Source organism: Rhinolophus sinicus, chromosome 3, assembly GCF_057876585.1.
Source record: "Rhinolophus sinicus isolate RSI-liver-muscle chromosome 3, RSI-T2T, whole genome shotgun sequence".
In the NCBI taxonomy this organism is placed as follows: domain Eukaryota; kingdom Metazoa; phylum Chordata; class Mammalia; order Chiroptera; family Rhinolophidae; genus Rhinolophus; species Rhinolophus sinicus.
Window position 1 is genome coordinate 128,023,400 of NC_142503.1, and position 14,162 is coordinate 128,037,561.

General features: G+C 43.8%; 1 protein-coding gene and 1 pseudogene across 18 annotated transcripts in view; both read right to left on the reverse strand.

The window, feature by feature from the left end:
- Nucleotides 1-14,162, reverse strand: part of NGDN (neuroguidin) — a 62,385-nt gene that overhangs the window by 47,038 nt on the left and 1,185 nt on the right. For 16 of the 18 annotated variants that reach the window (XR_016020803.1, XR_016020806.1, XR_016020805.1 and 13 more), the window contains exons 4-10: nucleotides 9,644-9,781; nucleotides 9,334-9,418; nucleotides 9,195-9,247; nucleotides 8,828-8,951; nucleotides 8,564-8,732; nucleotides 7,647-7,803; nucleotides 7,444-7,501 (exon numbers count right to left, since the gene is read on the reverse strand). Coding sequence is in view for 4 of the 18 variants with exons in the window: in XM_088796989.1 (XP_088653115.1) it covers nucleotides 7,444-7,501; nucleotides 7,647-7,803; nucleotides 8,564-8,732; nucleotides 8,828-8,951; nucleotides 9,195-9,247; nucleotides 9,334-9,418; nucleotides 9,644-9,781 (784 nt within the window). In the remaining 14 variants the exon portion in view is untranslated. Of the gene's footprint in view, nucleotides 1-6,807; nucleotides 7,001-7,443; nucleotides 7,502-7,646; nucleotides 7,804-8,563; nucleotides 8,733-8,827; nucleotides 8,952-9,194; nucleotides 9,248-9,333; nucleotides 9,419-9,643; nucleotides 9,782-14,162 lie in introns of those variants that run through there. The other 2 variants (XM_088796991.1, XM_088796990.1) reach the window with 1 other exon arrangement.
- LOC148758585 (large ribosomal subunit protein uL30 pseudogene) lies at nucleotides 9,791-14,156 on the reverse strand (annotated as a pseudogene).

A 14,162-nucleotide genomic window follows, 5' to 3' on the forward strand; every position in this document is an offset into this window, starting at 1 on the left:
ACCTGACTTGTAGCTGGCTGCAAGGCTGTCGGTGACCCTGAGGATGGAATGGGAACATTGGTTTCCAAGAAGCAGTCAACAAAAAGTCAGACTTAGATGTCCAAGATGGTATAGATTCTAATGCCTGTTCTGCTAATAAATTATTTCTACAGTTTTGGACAAATCACTCCCCCAATAGGGCCTGAGTGGAAGAAAACAAAAACCAACCAATTTCAGCTATAGCACCATAAGCACCCAGCAAAGAAATAGCTAAAATTTCATTTATAACTGCTGTAGAAAAATATGAATACTAAAGCTAAAAAGCCCCTACCGTTTACTGCAACAAATACTGAGCCTTGCTTTTAGAGAGGAACCTTAAAAGGGACCACAGTTTCTACTACAGGAGCCCACAACCGTAACTAGAGTCCCCTGAATAGGACAAGAGAGGTCTCTGAAAAGGGCAGTAGGAAAATCAGCTGAGGAAACAAAGAGGCCACTGGCCCATGTGACTCCACAATATATACACGTTAGGAAGGCAAGAGAGGTTTCCACAAGCACCTCCAAACCTCAGATAACAAAATACAGTGGAATGGTGTCCTAGGCCATTTTTCACTGTGGCTCTTTCCAGGGCTTGCTGGGCAGCCAACTCTGCCTCTCTCCACAGTCCAGAGTCAGCCTTGACCCACACATGCCAGGGACATGGAAGCCGGTCACTCTGGGGCTGCCACTTAAGCTAAAGAAAATCTCTGTCCACCAGGGAATGAAGGAAGAGACCACACTGCCCACCCTGTGGACAATTCCTAGGCCATACAAAAGGCTAAGACTCAGCATATTGTCCAGGGAGTTACGAGGATACTATTAATCCATACAAATAAGCAGAGAAAATTAGCCATCTAAGACATTAATAACTTTACAATCAACAACCCTGCTGAGTGAGCTGAGGGGTCATACTGGCCATACAACGAGCGGTCTCCAGGTAGACATCAGCAGCCAGGTGGGGCGAGAGCTAGGGTGACGGTCTGATGAGTTCAGGCTACATCCTGGAAAGACTATAACAATAAAGAGAGCCATGGCTGAGTGGGGCAACCATGTAAACTTGGCTGAGCAAAAGGAGAGACGAGGAGGACCAGAAGGAGGAAGCCTCAAGAGCAAACGGAACTGTGCTCGCAGTACCAGCCGGCCAGGGTGCCCATCCAATAGGCTTCACAGCTGCCCTGGCAAGGACCTTCTGAGGACTCAAAACTCAGGAGCAGGAATTTCCTGAGGGACCACAGAACAGATTTTAGAGCATGACTTTCCTCCAGAGTCTTCAAAACACAGGATAACAAAAGCACAGCTATCCTTAGCCATCGAAATCAGAAGTTTCTGGATGAAAGCCTTATTTGAATTCTTGTGACTCTCTCTCTCTCATTTCCCAGCACGCGAGACCAAATTCTATAAATTCAGATAAAAACACAGTGTTCCCTGCCAGCTGAACTCTCACTCTCCAAATCCAGGAACTAAATAGACGTGGACAGCGAAGGACACCTTTCCTTCCCCATCTCCATTCATTCTGCTCAGAGCCTCGTCATTCTCCCGACCTAGCCCCTAACACGGACCCCTGAGCTCCCCTCACCCTGTTCTCTTCTGACCCATCTCACCCACAGCCCCTTTCATTAGGAGAGCCATCTGTAAGATGCCAAAGGGAGAAGACATAAAGAGAAAGAAAGGCAGTGAGGAAGAGTGTATGTAGATCTTTAGACTGGGGAGTGAGATGGAAATCCTGCAGTGAAAGAGGGAGAAATACAAAATGCAAGAAAGCTGGAGCCGGGGGGAGGGAAAGAAGATGGCACTGCGGAAAAAAAGAGCGCCACAAAATTAATTTGAGGAAGGGAACAGTAGAGAAGACGTTGGTGGAATAACAATCAGGCAGTAGAGGGCTGGGGACAGGGGGAGGGTGCCAGGGAGTGGGAGGAATGGTGTTGGAGAGGAGGACCCTGCAAGCAGAGCGCCAGCAGCACCACCTATGGGCATGGCAAAGGGTGACAGGCGGCAACAAAAGAGGCCCCCGCCCGAGCATGGGCGTCTGGGGTGCAGGTGGGGAGGGAGAAGCCATGGCTTCTGCCCTTCAAACCTCTCAGTAACACAACACACAGGCTAGAAGAATAAATTCTATATGGCTCTCCCGGGAAGAAAGGGACTTAACAAGGTGAGGGAGGGAGGGCAGAGAACTCCCGGCGTTGCCCATGCTAAGGGGGTTTCCCCCTCACAAGTCAGGCGGTAGAAAGGAAAAGGGTACTAACGGGGAGGAATGCCAAGTACGAAACGGACTGTGCGCATCTCTTTCTTCTTTCGTTAGCTGGAGAAAGGATTTCATCTTTATTTCCAAGTGATTTCCTTTCCCCACTGGATGTTGGAGTACAGCTCCCTCCCTGGGGCAATGGATGCCCTCACTGGCTGCTACCTCCCAGCAGTGCCTTGTAACTCCCAACCATCATTAGAAACCCCCAGGGAGCCACCAAGCTCAGAGAAGGAAAGGGAAGAGTCCTGCCAACAGTCAAACAGACCTGGGGGTGGGCTGCGTGCGGTGGGAAGAAGGAGAGAATGCAAAAGCTCTGCAGAGGGAGGAGAGAGAGAAAAGCGATCAGTGGTATTTGTTGTGCTTCTAGGGAGGGAGGATCCTTCACATTTTTAATAATAATAAATACATGAAGACAGACTTGCCAGCATTGCTCTGGCTTCTTGGGAAGTGTGGGGGAGGGGAGCCAATGCAGCAGCACAGACCAGTATATCCCTCTCCCCTCCTCCACTAGATCGGCTCAGGATTGCAGCAGCCACCCCTCCCCCTCTAACCGCAGTCCTCCCCTCACAGCCCACCCTCTCCATGGTGCCTTCACACAGCTCTGCCCCTCCCTCCTCCACCTCCCTCGCTACTCCCCTCAACCTCAGACTCTCTCCTTTCAGGACTGGTCCTCCTCTCAGTCTGACTCTAGCCCTCGGAAGCCCCAGTACCCACAGAGCACTCCCCCAATCCTGAGGCCCGGCTCCTTCCTACCAGTGCCCCTCCCAGCTGACGGCAATCCATACCACAGCCCCAGAGGTAATCCAGTACATTTCAGCATTTCCTGGATTCCAAAAAAAAAGGATTGCTTTTCTCCCCATTTTTATTTCAATGTGACCTCCTTTCTCATAACCTCAAGTATAATGGCCATCAAATGTGCTGGTGTTCAGGGGGTGTCAGGGCCTCGGGACTAGGTGACTACTGCCACCTATTGACCCAAATTTGTTCCAGATAGACCTTTAATACACTTCTTACACAGCGACGCTCTGTTATTTCAAAAGCATCAATAGCTTAAACATGCAAAGGCATGGCTCTTGGGGTTTCTCGGAGACCCTCTGAACAATGAGATCAAAGAAACACAAAAGCAAGACTGGGCAGAGAGCCAGCGCAGTGATGCCTTTCTCCATGCAGACGCAGAAAAAGAGGCAGAGCCCAAGGAATGAAAAAGCAACTTTAAGTCTTCTCAAGGGTCTGTAAGCAAAGAGGGAGACAGACAGTTTTTCTCAAGGACTGTTAAAAAACTTTGGGCATCACAATATGAATGTTACCAAAAAGGCAGAAGACAGGACTCACTCATGTCTCTGTCAAGTTGGCCAAATCCCTGGATAAGTCTAAACATGAATCTGAGGGTTGCACACCTACTAGATCCCAGGGAGGAGAGGGCCACTCAGGACTGCGGCTGACTCCCACTCAATCTGGACCAATCAGAACTGGGGACTGGACAGATAAACGGAACTGCAAAAGGGGAGGTCTACACCATCCAGCTCTGGATTGATTTAGCTCCGTGCCTTCCACCAACCCCAAACCAGGAATGGGCTTGAACTCTCCGTGGTGCTGAAAATGTCTGCAATCAGGTTATTCATTCCTTATACACAAAACTTATTTTCTAGTAAGATATCCATGAAGACTGCTGTAAACTCCTCACAGACACTTCCCCAAGCCTTCATAAAATCGTAACAAAAGCCTGAGAGGCAAAAACAGACCTTGTTCAAACACTCTTCCCCACCCCCAGATGAAAATACTAAGGCAGAGATGCGAAATCACTTGTCCAGAACAAAGCCAACACTCTCTTTACCATCACTTGATAAAACTGAACAGATGCTCATGTGCATTAAATGACAGACGTCACTTAATGAGCCTGGGAATGAATGATCCGCTGTTAGCACCGCACTGAGGAAATCTGACATTCACGTGGTCTGAGTGATCAGAGAACTGAATCTCTGCGTAGGAATAAGAGAAAGAGGCAAACAGCAGCAATAAAGAAACCCTGACTACTGAGGTCTTAGTTCCCGTGTCCTACTACTGTAACAGTGCTTTTCAAACTATATTCTATGGAGTTCTACAGGTTCCTTGGCGTTCCTCAGAAACCTCGGGGAAAGCGGGCCATGAGAACGTGGAGCTCCAGGACCCCTCCTCACCCCCACTTTAACGAAAGTAACTTTACTTATACCTGTTTTATGCATTGAGAATCCATGTAAAACTTTGTACAACAATGAACTCAAAACATTGTTTGATGACTCTGGTGCAGCTATTCTTGGAAATTATTCAACTTTTTGTTGAAAACCTTTCAAATAATGCTTGTCATGTAGAAGGCCAGGGATGACAAGATGTTCTGAGATTAACGACTAGATTGAATTAATACAAGACCTACAAAGACAGGGGTTTTTGTCTGTTCAGTTCACTGCTGCACCAAGAGGCCAGAGAGTGTCTGGAACTCGTGGTTTCTTTGAAGGCGAGGCCTCGAATAGAAATGGGGCGGTATGGAGGGAAGAGCAGGGTACTTGAGGTCCTCCATCCTGTGTTCCCAGACCACTGGCTCTCTACCTTATCAGCCGTGTAACCTTGGGCAAATAACCTAAGTGTCTCAGTTTCCTCACTAGCAATCTAGAGATGACACGTATTTTCTAAGGATTAAGTGTAAAGTACTTGGGTCAGTATGTAACAAAGTAAGATCTTTAAAAATAAATAAATAAATAAATACATAAATACATAAATAAGCATCATGGGATAAGGGTTAGATCCCTGGACTCTGATCCAGGCAGCCTGGGTTTGAATTCCAGCTCTGCCATTTACTTGACAAAAGCACTGGGCCTGAAGCGGGCAGGGTCGGCCTGTGGTGCAGGGGGTTGGGTGGACCCGTATGAGCTGAGGTAGCCTCTGCCTAGAGACTGAGGTGTCTGCACCTCTTGCCTCAGTTTCCCTGTGCCCCAGGACTCTTGCATCTCCTGGCTTCTCATTGGTTTGGAATTATCCCTACGGTTAGAGCCTCTGTGTGAAGGGCCTAGGCCCAGGAGGAAGGGGACAGGTGGCTGACTGTGGGTCTGAGCAGTAGTCTGAGGTTTTGGGGAGACAGCCCTCACCGCAGTCCTGGTGCCAGTCATCTTCCAGTAAAATATGGGGGTGAGGGGGAGAGAAAAAAAGCACCTCCTATCCCTTGGCAGTTCCCATAATCCAAAAATCTTAATAAACTAGAAGCAAATGTAATAGTTAGTCCTAAGAAGCAAACGTAGTGGTCCTAACTAAAGCATTTTTTAACTGAACCTCTTATCCAGTTAGTTCAGCCAGAAAGAGGCACACCTTGGTGTCAACCATGAAAAACAGCTCTAGGCTCTCTGGTTTGGAGGGAATCTCAGAGATTTGGTCTAACATGTTTATTTTTCAGCTGAGGAAAATGAAAAGACCAGAGATATTAAGCGATTTGCCCAAGATCACTGAGTTAACAGAAAACAGTACGAGGCTGTCTCCTTACTACTTTCTACCAGGCTGCAGCTGACCAAAAACAGACCCTACCCTAATCAGACAGATCAGTATAAATCCAGATTCACAGGAATCAGAATCAACAAGGTTTTGGTGATGTAATGACCCAAATTATATCCTTCTCCATGGCACTGCCCAGGAATGCCAGACTCGAAAATTAGGTGTTCATGAGACTCTTAAACTCCAATGAATTAATTCTACAGACTCCTCAACTTCTACCTCTTTCTATTCCTCTTTTCCCTTTATTATTCAAGGCCTGAGGGATTTCTCACTAACAGAGGTCATTCTCTGAACAGAAAACAAGATCTCAGATATGTAACTCTCACCAGCCTCCTTACTTGGTTTGATATTTCATTCTTTTGGTCTTTAAGCTAGGAATTTTCTGTCTGCTGCTTGCTGGCACTTTTCTGCAAGCTCTTTGTAAAAGGGCTGGCCTTTACCGACAAGTAAACTGAGGCCTTAGTTGAAGGAGGGTCAAAGAGGCTGAAAAATATAAGACAATACTGATTCTTCACACTCTGGGCTTTTCCTTCACTGTACTATCTCTCCAGATACACTAACTTTCAATAACTGACCTAAGAGCAGCCCAATGTTCATGCTATTTTAAAAACAAAAGAAAAACATTCAGGGAAGTGGAGACAAGAGTAACTCGCTGATGAGGAAAGGTTCTATCTTGCTTTTGATGAGTCAAGCACCACAAGTTTTCTGAACTACTAATGCCACCTGGTGGCCAGCAAGATACATTAATAAAACTTAAAATCCACGTATTTCAGATTATCTATATTGTAACAAATGCAGGAACTTGGGGCAACTGAAGGTTGAACAGTTGATGATAGTCCTCTAATCTCCTGACTTTTTTTGTTGTTGTTGTTGCTAAATAACCAATTTCTAGTTTCTATTATCAAAGAAAACTATATAAAGCCAAACTTTTCCCACTCTCCCCAAAATCTCATCTTTCCCTATTATGGCCTTCTCCCCAAAAATACCCCACACCGAGCGACTGAGTCATACAATACATGTGTAAAAGGGGCTTCAATTCATAAGTAAAATCAATTTTATTAATAAAGATCTTTCCACGTGTCCAGAGGAAACATATTCCAAGGGGGGGAAAAAACTATAATACAGTGATATTAGAAGTATCCCAGGATAACCAAAAAAAAAGTTTTACATATATATATAAGTGTGTGTATATATATATCCATAATCACCGCCGCCTCCGAAAACCTGAAAGGAAGGGAAACCAAGAATGAGGCAAAGGACAGCTGGAAAAGCTGAAGGGACAGAACAAACAGACATTTAGAGAGAAGGGCTCAATAAGGGTGCGCCCCCAGGCAGTACTCTATATTCTCCCAGGACAAAAGACTAGAAGTAGATAGAAACTGAAATGGGATAACGGTTCCTTCAAGTGACATGTTTACAGTGTTTATAATTCTATTTAAGGAAGCCTGCACAGGAGCTGTGGGACCTTAGAGAAAGAATCCAAAAATCTCTTCTGTGAATGATGCTGATTTTCAGGTTGGGAAAGGAGAAAAATAACAGCCCTCCTCTAAAGAGATTAATGCCCACTATGGACGAAATACTAAGGGGGTTGGTAAGACCTACGATGGCATCCCAATTCGTCCTCCCCACCCTGCTCTTGATCACCTACGTCCCAGCCATTCACTGACCTTTTTTCTTCCGACCGTTCTTAGGTATCTTCTTCCGCTTCTTAACAGGATTCTGATCCTGGAGACAGATGGAGAAGTGAAGGAATGGCAGTGCATTTCCAAGTGTTAGTATTCCTTCCCAAGTTCCTCATGGTAACAAAAGCGCCATGTACATTTGGCTGCAAGCATGAAGGTCACCTCCCCGCAGTGTATCACAACCTTACCTCATCAAGATGAGGGGTCCCTCCTGTCAAGGCACTGATGTCACTGAAGTGTGTGAGGGAATGAAGTTGTGAGCTCATGACATTTGCTCGTTTTCGCCGTCCTTTTTCTCGCTTACTGACACTTAAACGCACCATCATGCTCTCCTCATAGTTAATCCTGCCAGAGAAACACAGACAGTTTCCAGCATGCTCAGTCCATAAGATAGAAAGCTGCAACCAAGAAGCTGGGCCCAGGTATTTACTCACTCCTTATTCAAACAGTTGTCAAAAAATTTCATAGCTGGTCAACATAATATTCACTAAGGACATACTGAATGCTCAATACTGAGCTTCCTCAAGGAAATGCTATTTGTGCTATAACTCCCCTCCTCCCTAGAACTCACAGCACATCCATAGACATATTTCAAGTATTTTATCAGAAAATTCTAATATTTCAGCTCTATAAATAGGATTCTCTACATGGGCCATTTCACTCAAATCTATCAACTGTAGAGATTGCCACATGGGCAAAGTTGATGATTCTGCATTCAAGTTACAATCACTTTTCTACTTCTCTTCCCTAAACTTATCTAGTCCTCTTGCTGCCATTAAAAACCAGTCTATACTGCCTTCTGCACAAAAGCAAGAGCTGTGATAGCGAAATATAGAATGTTAAAGCCCTACTAGGTAGAACTGGATGTATCCCTCTTCACATAGCATTTATTCTGCCTGAATAGCTGAGGGGAAAAACACTTTGATTTTTTCCTAGTTCTTATTCTGTACTTTCAAACCTCTAATTCTTAAACTGTTGTCCCACGTTTCCACTGTTTTCTATATAATGTGGCTTCTCTTGGCACCAGACTTGATCCTATTCACCCACAGCAGAAGGACACGTGTCTACAGCGCCGGAAACAACATCTAACTGCAGGGCCTCAGACCTGTGTTGATCCTCCTGACTCTGGCGAGTGACATGTGGGTGCCGAGCATCACGGATTTCTTCGGGAGCATCAGAGTACTGCTCCTTGAGTTCACGAATGACAGAGCTGCTCAATGCCCGCCTCTTGGCTCGGTCTAGCCGCTTCTTCTCCCGCTCAGCCTCTGTTTCATCTACGTGATAAAAATTAGCAAGAGTTATCCCAGAACAGAGAAAAAGAGAAGAGAAACACAACTGGTGCTGAGGAAGCAGTAGCCACAGTTCATACCGTAATGTACCGGAACCAAGCGTGGCGGAACATATTTCTTAACTGTTCCATTCGCAGATTTCTTCCCTGAAGCTCCAGACTGGCCTTCCTCTGCTTCAACTTCCTCCTCATCCTCAGAGCTCAACTACAAAAAGAATACAGTGTCTGCCAACTTAGGAAGTGTTAGTCAGACAAGCGACTGAAAACAAAACAAAACCTAGAAAGGCAGAAATACAAGCAAAAGGGAGAAGGGGGAATCTCATACTCAACATTCTAAAGCATGAGGTGGGAATCAAAAGTAATAAAAGAATCCCAGAAGATCCAGAATCACCATGAGGTTCATTTAGGCTTAGATTCCTCAGAAAAATCAGGATAAGAGCACCCCTACCTTGCTCATCATATTGCTGGGATGAGGCTTAAAACGGAGTGGGTCATTCTCACCTGAAACATTAAAAAAACCAAGAGATTGTATAAGATTTGGGACTTCATGATGGTTGCCGCATAGCCTTCCAGCTTCCCCCACTCACTGAGGCTGCCTGTCACTGCCGTCTTGACTAGTTTGTCAATTTGATACTTCAGTTTTTGGTCCAAGGGACGCAGTTTTTCCAAAACCTGTAACATGGTTAGAAAGGACACATCAGAATCCCTACATTAAATTGTCAGATAAAGCACCTAAAATATGCACCAAGCTGAGCAAATAAAGAGAAGATTACTTTTTTTTCCATTTGGTTTCTTCACTCAAACATGAAAAATCCACTTAAATGAGAGCTGGTGTGTTACAGTCCTGGAGTTCAGGATTTGGAAACCTAGAACTCTAAGATGCCAAATGTTTCATACCGTGCGGATTTCCACCAGTCTCAAAACTGCAGCATGTCCCTGAAGAGACCCTCCTGAGGCTTTTTCCAGGATGAGATGGCTCAAATCCATAAGGTACATGAGCAGCAGCTGGTCTTTTACTTCCAAGAGGCTGAGACCCTGAGTTGAACAAAACAGTAAGACATGCAAATTCAGTTTTAGCCAAAGATTCAGGAGGAGAGTCTGGAACAAACAGGATAATTTTTTCCAAGTTCAAGTTTTTCCCAATCAGTTCATATAAGGTATCTAGAGTAGTCTCAAGGCAGTGGCTGTACCTAAAATGGCCAGAGAAAATTATGCTAACATAACATAAGCAAAGCTCAGAGCAGTACTGGAATACAATAAGAGCAAGAAAATCAATAAAGTAGCCCCCAAAATGACTACAGCAGCGTCTCTCAACCTCAGAGCACTGCCCTTTGGGGACAACTAATTCTTCGCTGTGGAGCGCTGTCCCGGCACTGGAGGGTGCTCAGCAGCATTCTTGGCTTCTACCCACTGATGCCCCCTCAAGTCGTGACAATCAAAAATGGTCCCCACCACTTCATGGACCTGACCACTGCAGTGCACACCTGAAGCTGAATAATGAATGTCAATTAGAATTTAATATATATACATATATATATTATGTCACAGAACATGGAGTACAGCATAAGGAAGAGTCAGTGGAATTGTAATAGCTACATATGATGTCAGAGGGGTAGTAGATTGGGGGAGGTGTTATCACTTCGTGAGGGGTGTAAATGTCTAACTATTACAGTTTTGTACACCTGAAACTAAAAAAAAAAAAAAAAAAACAAAAAAACGTCTCGGGGGCCGGCCCCGTGGCTCAGGCGGTTAGAGCTCTGTGCTCCTAACTCCGAAGGCTGCCGGTTCGATTCCCACATGGGCCAGTGGGCTCTCAACCACAAGGTTGCCAGTTCAATTACTCAAGTCCCGCAAGGGATGGTGGGCAGCGCCCCCTGCAACTAAAATTGAACATGGCACCTTGAGCTGAGCTGCCGCTGAGCTCCCGGATGGCTCAGTTGGTTGGAGCACGTCCTCTCAACCACAAGGTTGCCGGTTCGACTCCCGCAAGGGATGGTGGGCTGCGCCCCCTGCAACTAGCAATGGCAACTGGACCTGGAGCTGAACTGTGCCCTCCACAACTAAGACTGAAAGAACAACAACTTGACTTGGAGAAAAGTCCTGAAAGTGCACACTGTTCCCCAATAAAGTCCTGTTCCCCTTCCCCAATAAAATCTAAAAAAAGAAAAAAAAAGTCTCCAGTGTTGAACTTTACACTAATTTAATCAAAATAATTACTGATTGTATTCCCATACAATGGAATTACAGGATACAGGTAAACACAATGATCTATACATAATTCCTGTGATACTAACTTAATTCCATGTCAACACACTTTCTACAGTATGTAAAGTATGTGTAATATGGTTCCAACCAACGGGGAGGTGGGTGTATGATGCATACATTTGATATGTAGAGAAAAATGTCTGGAGAATAATACACAATTAACAACTGCTAACCCTGGAGATCGAGATGAGGAAAAGGAAAAAATGGAGTGCTTGTGCTGTGAGACTGTTTTTCCATCAAGCATGTATTACTTTTATAACGAAATCTTCAAAACATGTACCCTAGTGGTTATCTCACAACCGTGATTATATTGGTTTTTAATTTTCTTGTGGTTTTATGTATGTTCCAAATTTCGTAAAATTAAAAGTTAACTATATTTATAGGCAGAAAAATCAAACATTATATTTATTCTTTTAAGTAAAAGAGAGTAATGTGCGAACAATGACTTAAGTTCTAGTTACTTTTTAAAAAAGGAGTTACTGTTGCATAACGAAACTGAAAAAGTCCACCATGCTGGGAAGACCTACTATGTCTGACAGGTTAAATTCTCTGCCTAAAATAACACTGTAATAGGAGTAAAGCTGGTATTCAAACTCGGTCTGACTCCAACACCTAAGCCCTGGGTATCTTTAAACCAACACGCTAAGCTCTTAAGACCAGCACTAGTGCAGTACAGGAGGACAAGCAAAGGATTAAAAGACAGACAAACTGAGTTTCAGTTTTGAATTAGGCTTTTAGTAGTCAAATATTGGGTAAGTCACTTAACCTTATAACATCAGTCTCCTCATCTGTAATATGTATAGTATTTCCTTCTTTATGAGGCTCAAATAAGGTAATATGAAAGCACTTTGTAACCTATAAATCACCTAGAAGAGTTTGGTCATCTAAGCTAGTAAAGATTTGTTCAAGAAATAAACAAATATATAGTGATCTAAGATACATGTTGGCAGCCCACCTCAAAAAGCCATTAAAATGGAGCAAAGCATAGTGCCCAAAATAAAGACAGCCAAGAATTTGAGAAGTAAGCTCTTCTGACAGGCCTGGGCACTGTCCAGTACAAACTGAGTTACAAACGCATGACAGAAACACAAAGGAAGAGAAAGCAAAGATAAAAAAATCAGAGAATATAAAAATAGATGAGAATAAAACTGAACGATGAGAAAGAAAAGGTAAAAAGAGAATATATTAAAAATGCTGTTAGCTATGTTTCTAAAGCACAAACCTGCTGTAAACCCCATGCTTAAAAATCCTTATTATCCTACTGCAATAATTTTCATTCTTTTGTTGACCTATGGAACATTCTGCTTTAACAACATCTTAGCACAAAAGCTCAATATATAAAACAGAAAACACCAAAGTTTTCCAGTTCAAGTATGAGTGCTCCATAGCCCTCTGTCTATACTGCCCCACACTCAGTGATCTGAGAAGGTTCTACAAGACCTTAATACCAAAACTACCATATTTCAATTTTAAGATGCACATCATTTTCGTATTTTGACATCTCTGAAATCAGGATGCATCTTTTTTTTTAACTTTCATTTATTTTAAGTGTGTTTTTCCAGGACCCATCAGCTCCAAGACAAGTAGTTGTTTCAGTCTAGTTGTGGAGGGCGCAGCTCACAGTGGCCCATGTGGGGATCAAACCGGCAACGTTGTTAAGAGCACTGCGCTCTAACCAACTGAGCTAACCGGCCACCCCAGAATGTATCTTTTAATCAATGGTGTCTTAGCATTATGTCATAGATTAATAGACAGCATTTTGTTTTCTTAGTAAAAATGAGTGGTACGTCCCCAATCAACAACATCTTAGATTAGATGAAATACAACAGTTAACTACTCAGCTGACAAGGCTTTTCACAGAATGACTCCTTTCCCAATCATATTTTCTATCCCTAACACATACAAACACACGAAATATACATCCAACCACACTAAATGACTTACCTCCTTCCCCAAAATATCACCATGCTTTCAGAGCTGTGTGCCTTTGTACATTCTTTTTTTTTTTCAATTTGAAAAGTCACTGTTTATTTTATTAACTGACCAAATTACAAAAATACCTATGGTAGATACCTTAGTTCATCCTCCTAATAAGCCTGCTGATCTGGTTTTCCCTGTTGCCAGCATCTCCCCCTTCCACAAAGTGGGTGGTCTTTTTCCACCTTGTGGAGAAGATAATTTGAAGGGCCACAAGAAGTTATTTGCTTGTTTGAAGCGTTTTCCAACAGTATAGATCTCATGAATCAGATCCTCCACGCAGATGTTGCCATATTTACCAAGAGATTGAGCAATCAATGTGTTACCTGTCAGGGCAATTCGCTGTTTGTTGATTTTGCCATAACCACGCTTGTAGATCAATTCATTTACTGATTTCATGTTTGGGTACCCCCATGCGATGTATGGTTCCACAATGCTCAGCATGTTAATGGAAGCCTTGTTGAGTTTGACAAAGGTGTCACTGAAGATCTGGCGAAGGCGAAGAAGCTGCAGCACCTTCCGGACCTTTGGGCTCACACCATGGATGCCTGATCCTGATGACAAATGCCAATTTGGGTTCCGCAGGTACATAGAAGTTGCCGGCTTTTCTTGCCATCCTCGCCATCCAAATCTCAGTCCTGTACATCTGCCTATATTCTTTGTGGTAGTGCTTCACTTTTTCATAGATAAGCTTCCTTCTCACCTTTCGAAGCATCTTTTGGGCAAACTTCTTCCTCAGGCACTTGATCTTCAGCTCTGCAAAATTCCTTCAGGTTTTAAGGGTTTCTGGCACAGCAGGAACCTTCTTCTCTTCTGCACCCTCCATGTTCCGGCCGGAAAAAATGCACATTCTGTTTATGTCCCTCTCCTATTTATTCATCACAATCCTGTTACCTCTTCTGAGAAGTCTTCCCTGACTTCCTCTGCTCCTCTGACAATTATTTCCCTCTCTTCTTGGCTACAACAGCACTCATTATGACTCTGCAACATGTCTGCTACTGCTTATACCTACTGCTTTAATCTGTCTTCTCCACTACATCTCAACACAGAAACTGGATTGTATCATCTTTGAAGGTCCAGCACTTAGGACATACAAGACACTCAATATATCTATGATGAAAGAACTGTTGAGAACATCAAGTCAGGGGATGCTTACTCTTCAAGTATGTCTTAC